The 12,646-nt window shown below is 34.2% G+C and overlaps 1 protein-coding gene across 2 annotated transcripts; it reads right to left on the bottom strand.

Annotated features, from left to right (window-relative positions):
* Nucleotides 1-1,455: 1,455 nt before the first annotated feature.
* On the bottom strand, nucleotides 1,456-11,676 carry LOC120623773. Of its 2 annotated transcripts, none has more exons than XM_039889994.1 (9): nucleotides 11,349-11,676; nucleotides 8,235-8,392; nucleotides 5,639-5,809; nucleotides 4,969-5,333; nucleotides 4,279-4,453; nucleotides 3,359-3,454; nucleotides 2,933-3,031; nucleotides 2,460-2,671; nucleotides 1,456-1,699 (listed from the first exon to the last, which is right to left on the bottom strand). In XM_039889994.1, exons 1-9 carry the CDS (start codon nucleotides 11,476-11,478, stop codon nucleotides 1,471-1,473), a joined length of 1,635 nt encoding a protein of 544 aa, XP_039745928.1. In that variant the 5' UTR covers nucleotides 11,479-11,676; the 3' UTR covers nucleotides 1,456-1,470. The 2 variants fall into 2 exon arrangements, with proteins under 2 accessions (XP_039745928.1, XP_039745929.1); XM_039889995.1 differs by lacking the exon at nucleotides 11,349-11,676 and adding an exon at nucleotides 9,098-9,171.
* Nucleotides 11,677-12,646: the final 970 nt, after the last annotated feature.

Genomic DNA, 12,646 nt, shown 5'->3' with positions numbered 1-12,646 from the left:
TTTGATAGCTCTAAGAAAGACGTTAAATAAAACGGTTATGTAAATAATACTTTATATTCATAATCAAAATAATACAAGTATTTAATGATAAATATAGTGCTTGCAGTGATTCGGACAAGACAATGAAATAAAACACAACACAATGATTTTTATGCAATGCATATCTCTGATTAAATGATAATTAAAAGCATCGGGGGATTAACCCCGTAGTAACGTTATCAGACAGTACCAATCCTCACTCACTTTCGAGTTATGAGCAAGTAATGTTGCTCATATCTCGAAAATTAAGATTCAATTCAATAAGAAAGAAGGATCTTACTGATAGTTGAAACAACTATAAATTAATGCATTGCGAAGATGAGAGAATTTTGGTCATCAAATTGATCACCGAGGAATATATTATAATCTGACCGTACCTATTTTCGCATTATTAGCAGCATAGCATAGTTTGAAGTAGAGTTGGAAAGATCTTATTTTTCCGGCTTGAAGTTGAAGTGTTCCGTGACATTTTTATACAATAAATAAATGTGTGTATACCAAATATAACGTTTAAACTCTTTTACGAAAAATAAGGCCAACTCAATACTTTTGCAATACATTTATGCGTCTGCGTCGCAAAGAAAGCGATATTTGACGGCCGATTGGCCCAGTTTGCAGCAACCCTGCTTTCTGAGCCCAAGGCCGTGGGTTCGATTCCCACAAATGGAAAATGTTTGTGTGATGAGCATGAATGTTTTTCAGTGTCTGGGTGTTTATATGTATATTCTAAGTATTTATGTATATTATTCATAAAAATATTCATCAGTCGCCTTAGTACCCATAACACAAGCTACGCTTACTTTAGGGCTAGATGGCGGTGTATGTATTGTCGTAGTATATTTATATATTTATTTTTAATACGTTTATTTTCATACTTCATTATCATTGACATAAAAGTTGTCAGATAATCTGCACTTGGTAAACCTTAACTTTTTATGAATAAATTACTTTACTGTTAGCTAAATACTTGTTAAAATAATTAACCCAAATACTGAAAATAATTTCTATTTTATAGCTAAGTGTGACACGGAATTACACAAAGTGTATGGAGCATGTAGTAAAATCAGCAAAAAGTCGTATGTATGTATTATTACTAAAATCAATAAAAACTTCTAGTTTAAATTTTATAATAGGGTAACCTACGAGTACTAAGGTTGCAGCTGTGGAGCTCTGTGACAGACGGTCAGACGGATAACAAATAGCATAGGCGTAGGAATAAAAGCCCGTTAAGCATCATTTCATACTCAACCCTTAGGGCTCTATTTCTTTCTTAAAGTTTTATTTTTCCGCCAATAACTATTAGTGAAGTTAAATTAAATTAAAAAAGGATAAAATAAATAAGTTTTATATAACAATAAATAAGTTTTATATAATAAGTTTGATATAAAAATTCAATCTAACAAGAAATACAGGAAATAAAATCGCTGCGAATTAATCATTTAGAAGTTTACTCAAAACTTCTTTCAGTTCTAAAGAGAATTTTGAGATAGGTAAAGCCAAGTCTTGTACAGAGGCGAGGGACGCCTTTTCTTTTAAAACGTAATCCGATGGCACAACGAATGGCTGTTTCTTCTCTCCGGGCTGTTCGAGTGATTTTAGGAAAGGTGGCATCGGGAAATGTGGCCGTTTTTGCAGCCATGCATGGAACGCTTTTGTTGACCTGCAATATATTACCAGCTCAGGTCAGATGTACTAGTAACATATTTATTGTTTACAAACACACATATTTAAACATCAATCGAAAATTGTCGGTGATATCTAACCGGAATAGATAACAGGACTACAATTTTTGATAACCTAAGGAGGTCATAACTTTTATTACAATATTTAGGAAACGATCCACTAGACAGAAAACCACTATTACTATCAATGAGCGTAATGATATTCTTAATTAGTAGTACTCTCCCAATTTTATTACAAATGTTTTTTATTCAAGGTTATCTTCTTTTCATTAAATAGTATAAAACAAAACCGCTCCCGCTGTTTGTACGCTGATCATTCAAACTATGCAAACGATTCTGATTCAGTTTTCAGCAATAGAAAGTGTAATTGAAAAATAAGGTTTATAGTAAGTTATAATAATATAATAATAATATAATAATAAAAGTAGTAGTAAATTAGAGTAGGTGAATAGAAATTCCAACTTTTGTAATGTGATTTCGTAGCAAACATGTTTTGTGTGATTACATTGCGGCTCAACCTTACCAGATGGATTAAATTTATGTACTACTGAATTGTATAAATTATTAATCACTCCAAAATGCCCCACATTAGTATTACATGTATGTACATTGCACCTGTACGAAGCCGAGCCGGGTAGACATATCTTAATAAATTTATGTACGTTTCATTAAAATAAAATTTAGGATAACTATGTGCAAATCTTCATATTCTAATTTAAATTATGTTTTGCTACGTACGTTAAATGCTGTATATCATCCCATACACAAGCCATTGTGCGCAAGTCGTCTGGTATCTTAACACAATGCCAAACGCTCTTAGTGTTGTTATTCGGTGGTACGTGTTTCATTTTTTGCGGTACACATGTGCCAAATGCCATTGTATGTGCAGGACTGGTCTCCGCGTGAATGTCATATTCGATTTGACGCTTAAGAACTCTTGGACAAGAAGCCTGAAAAAATTAAATATTTTCAAAATTGAATTCGAATTCTTATAATGCCTACCATTCACTGTTATATTTTTTTGTCTTTAGATGCGGTGAGATATTATGTTTCCTTGAGGGTACGATTGGTAAAAATACCTAAATCTCTATCTCTTACCATACGTGTTCCTTTATAGAGATACATACCAGTAAGAGTTGATATCTCCCCTTTATTTGGATAATAACACATTTGAGTTTCCCAGTATCTAAAAGAACATAATATTGATTCACCTTTTTAACACCAACATAATCTGCAATACTTTTTAGTACACAAGGAAGAATCTTGGGATCAAGAACTAGACCTCGCGATGCGTGCTCATCAAACCATAACTGCAAAATAAATATGTTGTATCAAATGAATGCAATCGTGGGTTTATATTAAATCCTCCAAATATCAATCCTACTAATATTATCCTTTCTTATCCCACTAATATTATAAATGCTTAAGTTAGGATGGATGTATGGTTGGATGAATGTCTTTTAACTCTTTTACACAAAAACTACGAAATGCATTTAACTGAAATTTTTAATGGAGATAGCTTATACCCTAGATTAACACATAGGCTCCTTCTTTCCCTGGAAAAATGAACGGTTCCCACGGGATTTATAATACGAAAAGTTCAAGGTCGAAAAAAATAAGAATTAAAAATGATTTACTTGGAACAAATCTTCGATATCTTCAGGTCGTTTAATTTCGCTCTTAAATTCTTCATTTCCTAGACCAGTCCACCATTCATAAAATTCTTTAGCAATCTAAAAAATACACTTATTTTTAAAATTAATTTGAGCAAAATTCTTTGTGGCATTGATCACACGTTTAAGTATTCGAATTCTCATAAGCCAAGTGCATCTCGTGATGCACTTTTAGAAAATATTTAAAAACTGGTACAAATTGGAAACAAAGGTCAAACCCGGCAAGAAAAATAAGGTTATTTTTATCAATTACTATTTGTTAGTACGAACCGATAACAGATATAGATACTTATCTGCAGATCTTCCGCAGTCATTTGCAATCCTATTTTGAGTGGCTATTTAAAAGTAATCTAATCGAAATTTACACCCATTTTTACTGACATTCGATTCTATTTTACGGACTGAATCGTCATTATCAAGTTTTCCAGGGAACGACGATCAGATTTGACAAGCTGATCATAAGGTTGCCTTTCCACTGGGGCCAACAACAGTGGAGACGTGACCAGTTGTACCAGTGAACCACTCCACTCCTATTTGCATGAATAAGATAAATGGTGTGATAATTTTATCATGTCAAGTTTCAGTAATCAGATTGGTCCATCTGTCCAAATCCAGTTTGTACATATGTACATATGTGTTTTACGCTGAAGCGGAGACGACAATTTTATCATCTTTTTTCTGTAATGTGAAGGTGCCGTTTTACCGAGCGAAGCGAAGGATCCTCTATCGTTTTTAACTCCACAGAGTGATGCGCATGTGTTAAAAATACTTAGTAATAATTTGGATAAAAGGTAGAATAGAGGTTAGAAAGGTATAAGATCGATGTATCTCAGTACAAAATGTGAGAATTAATAATAAGGAGTTAATTAAAGAGTAGTCAATACCTTCTTAGTCATTATTTCAGCCTTCTTGCTAAATTCGTCTGATGCAGAAACTTCGAATGTTTTCTGCTTGTATTTAGATTTCCATTTTATCATGTCCGTTTCAGATTTGTTGCAATAAAGCATATCGAAGTGGGGATTTTTTACTTTTAACTGAAACCTTGGCCTCATGGCTTGCCTGCGTTTGATATGGATGATAATGCGTATATTAATAAAATGTTATCTTTATATGCCTAATTCGCCACAAAAGCGAAAATACAGGGTTTCCCAATTTTACGATTAATAAACTGGACATACTTTCCACTCTGTTCTGGTTATTACACTCAAGATAGTTGCTCTAGTCACTAATATCAAAGTTATAACTTTCATGATTCTAGTTGAAAGGCTATTTCAATGTGTTCGTAAGATTTTTTCTAATGCAATAAAATATAACAGCATTCAACGCACCATTTTCACTCCACGAGATAATAATTTAACTCGTTTACTCGGAAGTATTATCTCATGGAAATAGTACGAGTAATTGTAGGCATAATTATTTCTTCGTATATTAGTCCTTCTGACCTACAAGAAGCCACAACAAACTCAGCCGGGGACCCAGAAGTAGTGATTGAGTAGTGAATGCACTTTGTTATAAAATTGTAGACAGATACAGGAAATGTGCATTTTGTATACAGTAACTCTATCTATTCTTACTTAATTTTTTCAGCGCTGACATGTACTTCTAAATCATCTAGAGTTGTAGCTGGTTCACCGATGCTTGATTCTAGTCCAGTTTTCATAATCTTTGATAACCTAGAGGCTGATTTCATTTGTGTCTTGCTAAACTTTGAGAACGATTTGGACATAGATTTGGAGAAAGATTTAGACATCGATTTAGAGGTACTGAGTGACTTTGCTCTTATTATGGATTTTGATCTGGAAGGTCTTCTCACATCTGTAGATTCTGACGTTATGGTCCAAAGTTCCGATTGCTCTACTCCGGGCTCATCTTCTTCTCCCATTTCCTCATAAATTGCTGGATCAAAATCGCTTTCTGAGAATGCTGCTCGCATGGGTCCCTAGATTATTGAACTATTAATGTAGATAACTAATAATTAATATAAATACTAGAGGTCATTCTTGTTTATGAAACAAAAAATAGTCATTATAATTAATTGCTGCACTTGCGGTATTATACTTGCGTCTCCAGAATGCATTACATTACACTACTTATTCATCATCACGGGGGAATTTACATATTAAAATAACATCAGTATTTTCGGTGCATTTTCCAGAAAAAAATCTTACAAAACGAAGCAATTCATCTTTATATCATATCATACTCGTACTTAGATTTGTCGAAGAAATAGATCGTAATACGTACCGCAGGAGCGTATGACGTTGTTTGGTAGTACAGTTCTGAAGGATCCGGAGAAGTATTCTCTGAACGAGGCTGGTATTGTTTTTCATCTGGCAAATCAAATATTTTGACTATCCTTTTGAATATTTTCGGCCCTACGAGTTCACGGACCACGTCACTTTGTGATGCCCAAAACTGTAATTGATAATAAAGTAGTTTTCGTAATTTTAATTACGTGATGAGAAAATTAATAAGAAAGCAATATTTATGTTTATTAGATACAAGAAGAAATTAAAGGCACTTTTAAAATATTTTCATAGATAAATTGTCCTTTGTGGGGTTTATAAGGCAACATCAACATATGATCAAGGTTGAGTGGTCTTTAGTGTAGATAGTTCCTCTAACGGAAATTTGTATGTTGCATAGTAAAGTAACATGCACATTTTCTTTACATTTGGGTGAAATTTGTCAAGTAATTTTATCATTTAAATTTAAGTACCAGACCTTTTTTTAGTAGGTAATAGTATTAAATGACGGACTAAGCAGATGACCCACCTGATGGTCAGTGGGTAACCAACGCCTGTGAGCATGTCTTATCGAATTTTTCGAATTTTTAAATATGCATATGTTTTTCTTTAAACTGTCGCACATTTCACATTTGCCAGTTAGGCGACCCGAAACATCACTATTTTTTTTTATTTATTTAAATTTTAACGCTTGGTGGTTATTTCTAGGAAAAATGAGTAAGTGTGTTTCATTTAATTACAGATAGTGAAAATAAAACCCGAAATTATTTCGCACCGATAACGATCATCACGTTTATTAGAATCAGATGTTTATTATTGATTATATTTATGCTGCACGGTTGTCTATCAAAGGCCGCTATAAAGATTTCACGTATTAATCACGCTGAATGCATACTTTCAATAACAGGCAGTGCCCTTGAATCGTCATTAGGTACATCTTGTGCAAGTTTTAACCTTCCTCTCCTTGTTGATTTAATTTATATGCTGTCAACATCATCATCATCATATCAACCTATTACCGGCCCACTGGCAGAGCACGGGTATCTCACCATGAGAAAGGGTTGAGGCCGTAGGCCACCATGCTGGCCCAGTGCAGGTTGGTGGTCCACACGCCTTTGAAATCACTACGGCGAACTCTTAGGCATGCAGGTTTCCTCGCGATGCTTTCCTTCACCGTTGAAGCAAGTCATATTTTAATTGCTTAAAACGCATATTACTTAGAAAAATATGAGGTGCGTGCTAGAAATCGAACTCGGCCTACTATCTATCCCCACTTCAGTGCAAAAATATTATTTTAAAATTACTTCTGCACTAAGTTATCAATATTTATATGATATAGTTACAGGCTCAATTCAAAATTCAAAATTAATTTATTTCAAGGAGACCTATAATGTATTTGGAGGCCTTTTGAAACGTCGAATCTGCCTGTTTGTAGTGACTACCACCAGTTTCAAAGGCAGATTCTATCGAGAAGAAGCCGGAAAGAAACTCAGCAGTTAATATAGATACTCCTCTTTTTATTGACGTGGTTGCGCAATTACTTCAACCCCCTGAGCTCAATGGTGAGTCATGTGTTCCGGGTACGTTTCCTAACAAAGGGAACATATTATACCTCGATAAGTATGTGTTTTTCAACCCTAGCAATGCGATGTGTTGCAATATAATGATTGAATTAATGGGATTTGCTATCTATTGGCTGGGGCAAAGCGAATAGCGGTACCATACCTTATATACCTACCATTACAATATTATCAATTAATTGAAGTAAAATATTAATGCTTTGTATTTTTTGTTTATTTTATTAAAAGCTTTAATAAATACTGATTTCGGTCATTATTTTATCTCTGTGTCTATCGATTTTCTTGCCATAGGCTATCAAATATTGAGGTGTCTGGTTTGCCCGGACTTCCTCTACGTATCTTTTTTTAGCTTTTTATTAGCTTCACCTGTATGTTTGTATGTTTGTTTGTAACCGACTTCTTTGGGCGCGATTTTGACCCACTTTGAACGATCAGATTTGATTCAAACTTTGTAGACATATCGAGAACCGATGACAATACACTAATCTGAGAAGATTATTCCAATTTTCAATATAAAAAATAAGATTTTTTAGTTTTTTCGAACTATTAATTACAATTACTACAGCGCCATCTAGACCCAAATGTAAAAAACCCTAGACCCAAATGTAAAAAACCTATGGCGTTTCCAACAGACAACTAACAAATTCCACAGAAAACATTAAAGTACTAGATGGAAGAGGGCGTTAGCTGTTACTTTTTAATGGGCTGTCATAAATAAGTAATCACGGAATTGATAGTAGATTAGATCAAATAACAGTTTAAAATAAACCAAACTAAAAAGTAGAAAAGAATAGTTTAAAAAAATCTAAAAAACACGCTTTTTTAATAATTTATATTTATTGAAATTTTTAACACTATTCTTAATTTAAATTTATTAAAATTTATTTTCTATTTTTTAGTTTGGTTTTCTATAAAAATCGTGTTTTTTAGTTTTTTTTAAACTATTATTTATTATTTCATTAAAAAAAAGAAAAAGGAATGAGTGTAGACTATTGCCATTGGCATTTTACCTACCGCTTCGTCTTTGTAGGACAACTCCAGTGTTTTAATGACATTCTTCCAGTGAACTTTTACTGAAGCTTCATTTTGTTCATACTGTGACGGCTTGATCACCGGAATGACTCTTGGCTTATCCCAATTCTTAACTAACTTCCGCTTTCCACATGGCATGACTACAAATCGGAAACATATTAATCAATATTTACTATACCTATATCTAAAATTTAAGCCTAAACTGCTGGGCTTAGAAACTTGAAATTTTTTATTGTATGCCGTAATTGCACAAGAAGTTTTTGACAATCCATCCCCAAAGGGGTTAAATAGAGGTTTAAACTTTGTATGAAAATCTGTAATTTTTCAAGTATATTGTGAAAATTAAGCTCAATTTTCTATAGTCCGTCAAAAGGAGAAGAATCTGTATGGTGTAATTTATAATTTCTTCAAACCTTATACTCCACACCAAACAGATCTTGGGCAATGTACTCTCTACGCACGTATCGCTCCGAAACCGGTGCGTCCTCAGGAGATGTTGACTTTACATAAATAATTGTTACTTAACAATTATTCATTCATTATTCATTCATAGACTTAAGATAATGTTGCTTAACTAGCACAATCGACCATTCGTGCTGCTTTTAGGCATCTATCGATTATGAGCAGTCAAAAAATTATGATAGGGAAGTATTATAGGTAAAATTAAACCAGGGCTTATGTTTCGTTCAACGTGCGCCGATATTTATGAAATTTGGCACAAATATAGAATGCTTTAATAATGCCGGAAGTGTAAAGGGGTATATTATCCGCATAGTTAAAAAATAAGGTTACCTATAAAGGCTACAGCCAGAAATAGAAATAATGCATAAAAAATAGGTACCTACCTATATAGTCAAATATTTATTTATGGATATTATATACGTCGATCCAGGTAACCATGTTGCAATTGTTTGCAAAATTATTTGGCACGAATATTTGAATTGTGTGATAAGTTTCAGTACCTATTTGTCAAAGTATATATAGCCTTTTTTTTTCAACGAAGTCAAAGAGGATATAGAGCCAAGTGCCTATCAACAACGACTCTGATTAAATAAGAATAACTGAAGTTATTTTTTATTCTCTTTAAAGGATCAATGCCATCTGTGGCATACTAACTTAACTAAAATAAGCTTAAGTTGTTTTTAACTTCTCTATCGCTTGAAGAGAACATCACTCGCTTACTTAAACGTTTTGCGAAGCAGTTTAGCGTCGTGTTAATAGATGGCGCTGTCGTATCTTTTTATTAGTTCCGTATATAACCTACGAGTGCCATCAATTTATCTGTACATATACATACTGAAGAATGCAGCTTAGTAATTCCCTGATCATGGAAATATTTTTTATTAACACATTCTTTCAAATACCAGTTGGCATTGCTGAACATCTACAACCTGGTTGCATTAAATGTTATTTGAAACCTAACGAGAGCAGGCACGGGGAAGTCCGTTTTATACTCTAATAATATTGTTTTATTTATGGAATAATCATTTATAATTTTTAGCGTTATTATTTTAGTTTTATATCGACAAAAATAAAATTTAAACTGCAAATTGTCCTTTGTTGATGATTTTAATGTAGATAGTCTTTTTATGAATAAAATACATAAAAACCTTATCTCTAATTAATTTTACTTTGTTCTTAATCCAATTTGTTCAGCATCTTCAAATGTGTCTGGTATTTTTTGACCTCGTGTCTCTGGTTGAGTAAGTATCAGCATTCCTGCTATAGCTGACATTACTGCAAATAGCATAGAAGGAATTCCTGACCAGTACACCATAAGTGGGGGAGTAAGAGGAGATACGACTGATCCAATACGACCCAGCATTGAAGAAAAACCGAGAAACGAGTGCCGATGCCTTGTCGGGTATAATTCCGAAGTAAACAAATATAGAGACGTAAATATAACACCCGTACTAAACTTACCCGTTAAGTATAAGATTAAAGATAATACATACATATTTTTGGGGGTAAAAGAAAACGCGACACAGCATACTGAGCATAACATATAACCTGTAAACAGTGTCACTTTTCTCCCTACTTTATCTAATGCCTTATACGCAGTCCAGTAACCAGGAATTTCGATTAGTGATGTTAGTATGTAATTTAAGTACATATTGCCCGACAAACTGACAGAGTTAATAGATAAGCCGTAGTAAATGAATGTTGTTGCTATCCAATATACCGGAGTAGTGCAACATCTACGTAGCATTACCGGCGATTTTATGACTCGAATTATTAAAAGTCTGTCGTTGATCGTATCAGTTTTCTCTTTACTTTGTTGTGGTATCGCGGTAAGCAGAAAATTCATTGTGTCGACAGATATCTTTCTTCCATTCAAACGCGCTGCATTTTCTAGTGTTGATCTGGCTTTATCGTTTTTGCTCTTGCTCAGTAGCCATCGGTGACTCTCAGTTACTATCCAATAGTAAGAAAGTAAGGAAAATACAGGGATGAACAATGTTAAGGTAAGCTTGCGCCATTCGTGTACGACTGCGGCAACTGCACCTAATAACGCCTGTCCTAAAGCAAAGCAAGAGGACATCATCGCACTAGTTGGAACACGAAATTTAGGGCCGACTAGTTCAGTAGCTAATATATATGCAGCACTGTAAAGTCCTCCACCTATGGCTGTGTGCATGAACTGTAATGTTACATACATAGTATAATTAACAGAAAATGCTTTGAGTAAGCCCACAAGTGCAACATTGAATGCAAAAAACACAATTGATATCCGGCGACCGAAATAGTCCGATACGAACCCGGCTAGAGGAAGAGCTATCATTGCCCCTAGACTGTTTAATGTCCCGGCCAATGCTCTAAGCCACTCCTTGCACTCTAGGCCGAAATCGTAAACAACTGTGTTAGTTCTACCATATATGTATCCTTCACATGGAATAATCGTATTTCTGTCAAACAGTTCAGGCGGGCAAGCATCGTTCGGAAACGTTGTACTCGTAGTGTCCGATAAGTTAGCGTAACGGGAACAGTCTTCAAAGCCGGTCGTTGTCCTTGGTATGGCATTCAATATCCATTCTGGTGCAAATTCTGTGGGCTGTTCATCGCATAAAGTCACCGCGCATCGATAAGGCAATTTACCTGCTGTAAACACATAATCGCCAGCCATAAATCCAGAAGCTGCTGCTGGTAGAGTTAACAATATAATATTTATCAATTGGTACTTTCCAAACTGCCCCAATTCACTGTTTAATACCGTCTCAAATTCCATTTTTGGCTCGCTTTATTAGCACTTTAGTTAAAATAATCAAACAGTTTTATTGTCACGCCAATACGCAAAAGTGTTTTCATAATATTGATTTAGTTTGACTTTCCTTAGTTTGTTCAATAAAGTACGTGTAATCTGATACAATTCTAGGCACAAATGTAGACAATACGAATACTCAAACAATAAAAACCCGTCACTACCTTATCGCGGTACTACAGTTAGTAGCAGGTTAAAAATATCTGATCTTGAGACGTCAAAGTACCGACGGTATTCATAGTGCAGTCTTCAGGTAAATAAGCTGCGCGAATATTAATTATTCAGTCCCATTGCAGTGTATTTTAGTAGGATATCTGTGCCGAGAGAATTGTAAAGCTGTTTGTCCACTAAAACCGACATGCTTCAATCAGAGGCAAATATGAAATATCATCGTAGTGCCTTACCCGAGCTATGCCGTGTAGGTATGTGAAAACGATTGCAGTGTTGCCTTAAATAATTAATCGTTCTTAATTATGTGGCCAGTCAAAATGTATGTTAGAGACGTTAGGTTAGGTTAGGTTACTGAGTTCTGATAATGAATTCATGTAATTGAATTGCTTATAATTTTTATCATCACCGCTATTAATAAAATTATTAAAAATGTTTTTCAGAAATGTTAATAGGTGGGTAATCGTAGATGAAGCTCTGGTTTCTGTTGGCTTTGCTTGGATTGGCTCGGAGGGCTTGAGCAATACAGGAAAATTATCCCACTCGATGAACTCATTTACCTAATAACGAGTTTAAAACATTAAACAAACAAAATTATGAGTCACTTGTAAGAATTTTAATTACGACAATATTTAATTTGGGTCTTGCATATTCGTTTACTCTACATAAAGCGAGGTTTTCAATTTCCTTATGTTTTAATTCTTCACTTCGCAGTTACATAAACAGAGCTCCTTTGATGAGATACCTACTATACAAAGTATTGAGATAAGATCAAGATCGCGCAAACATGCGTTGTTCCATTTCCGCTTAGTAACGCTAAGATGTTTGTCTCAGCATAGATATTATTTTCACTATGGTAAAAGCACGAGTGTTTCATTGCTTTATCACCCGACTTACGAAGTTTCCACGTCTAATGTCAGTAGTTTTAAGCAGTCATATTTTGTTGGTTTTTATTGTCAATATTCCC

The sequence above is a fragment of the Pararge aegeria genome, chromosome 5 (assembly GCF_905163445.1).
Source record: "Pararge aegeria chromosome 5, ilParAegt1.1, whole genome shotgun sequence".
NCBI classification, from domain to species: Eukaryota; Metazoa; Arthropoda; class Insecta; order Lepidoptera; family Nymphalidae; genus Pararge; species Pararge aegeria.
The sequence above is the reverse complement of the archived record's forward strand: the minus strand, read 5'-3'. Positions and strand labels throughout refer to the sequence as shown.

What these genes read in the sequence shown, in the direction of transcription:
- LOC120623773 (XM_039889994.1), bottom strand. Translation starts at nt 11,478, where the DNA reads ATGGAATTTGAGACGGTATTAAACAGTGAATTGGGGCAGTTTGGAAAG. An exon ending in CAACGTCATACGCTCCTGCG is followed by an intron (nt 5,334 to 5,638) that starts GTACGTATTACG and finishes TCAATAATCTAG; the next exon opens with GGACCCATGCGAGCAGCATT. An exon ending in ATTATGTTGGTGTTAAAAAG is followed by an intron (nt 2,672 to 2,932) that starts GTGAATCAATAT and finishes TAATTTTTTCAG; the next exon opens with GCTTCTTGTCCAAGAGTTCT.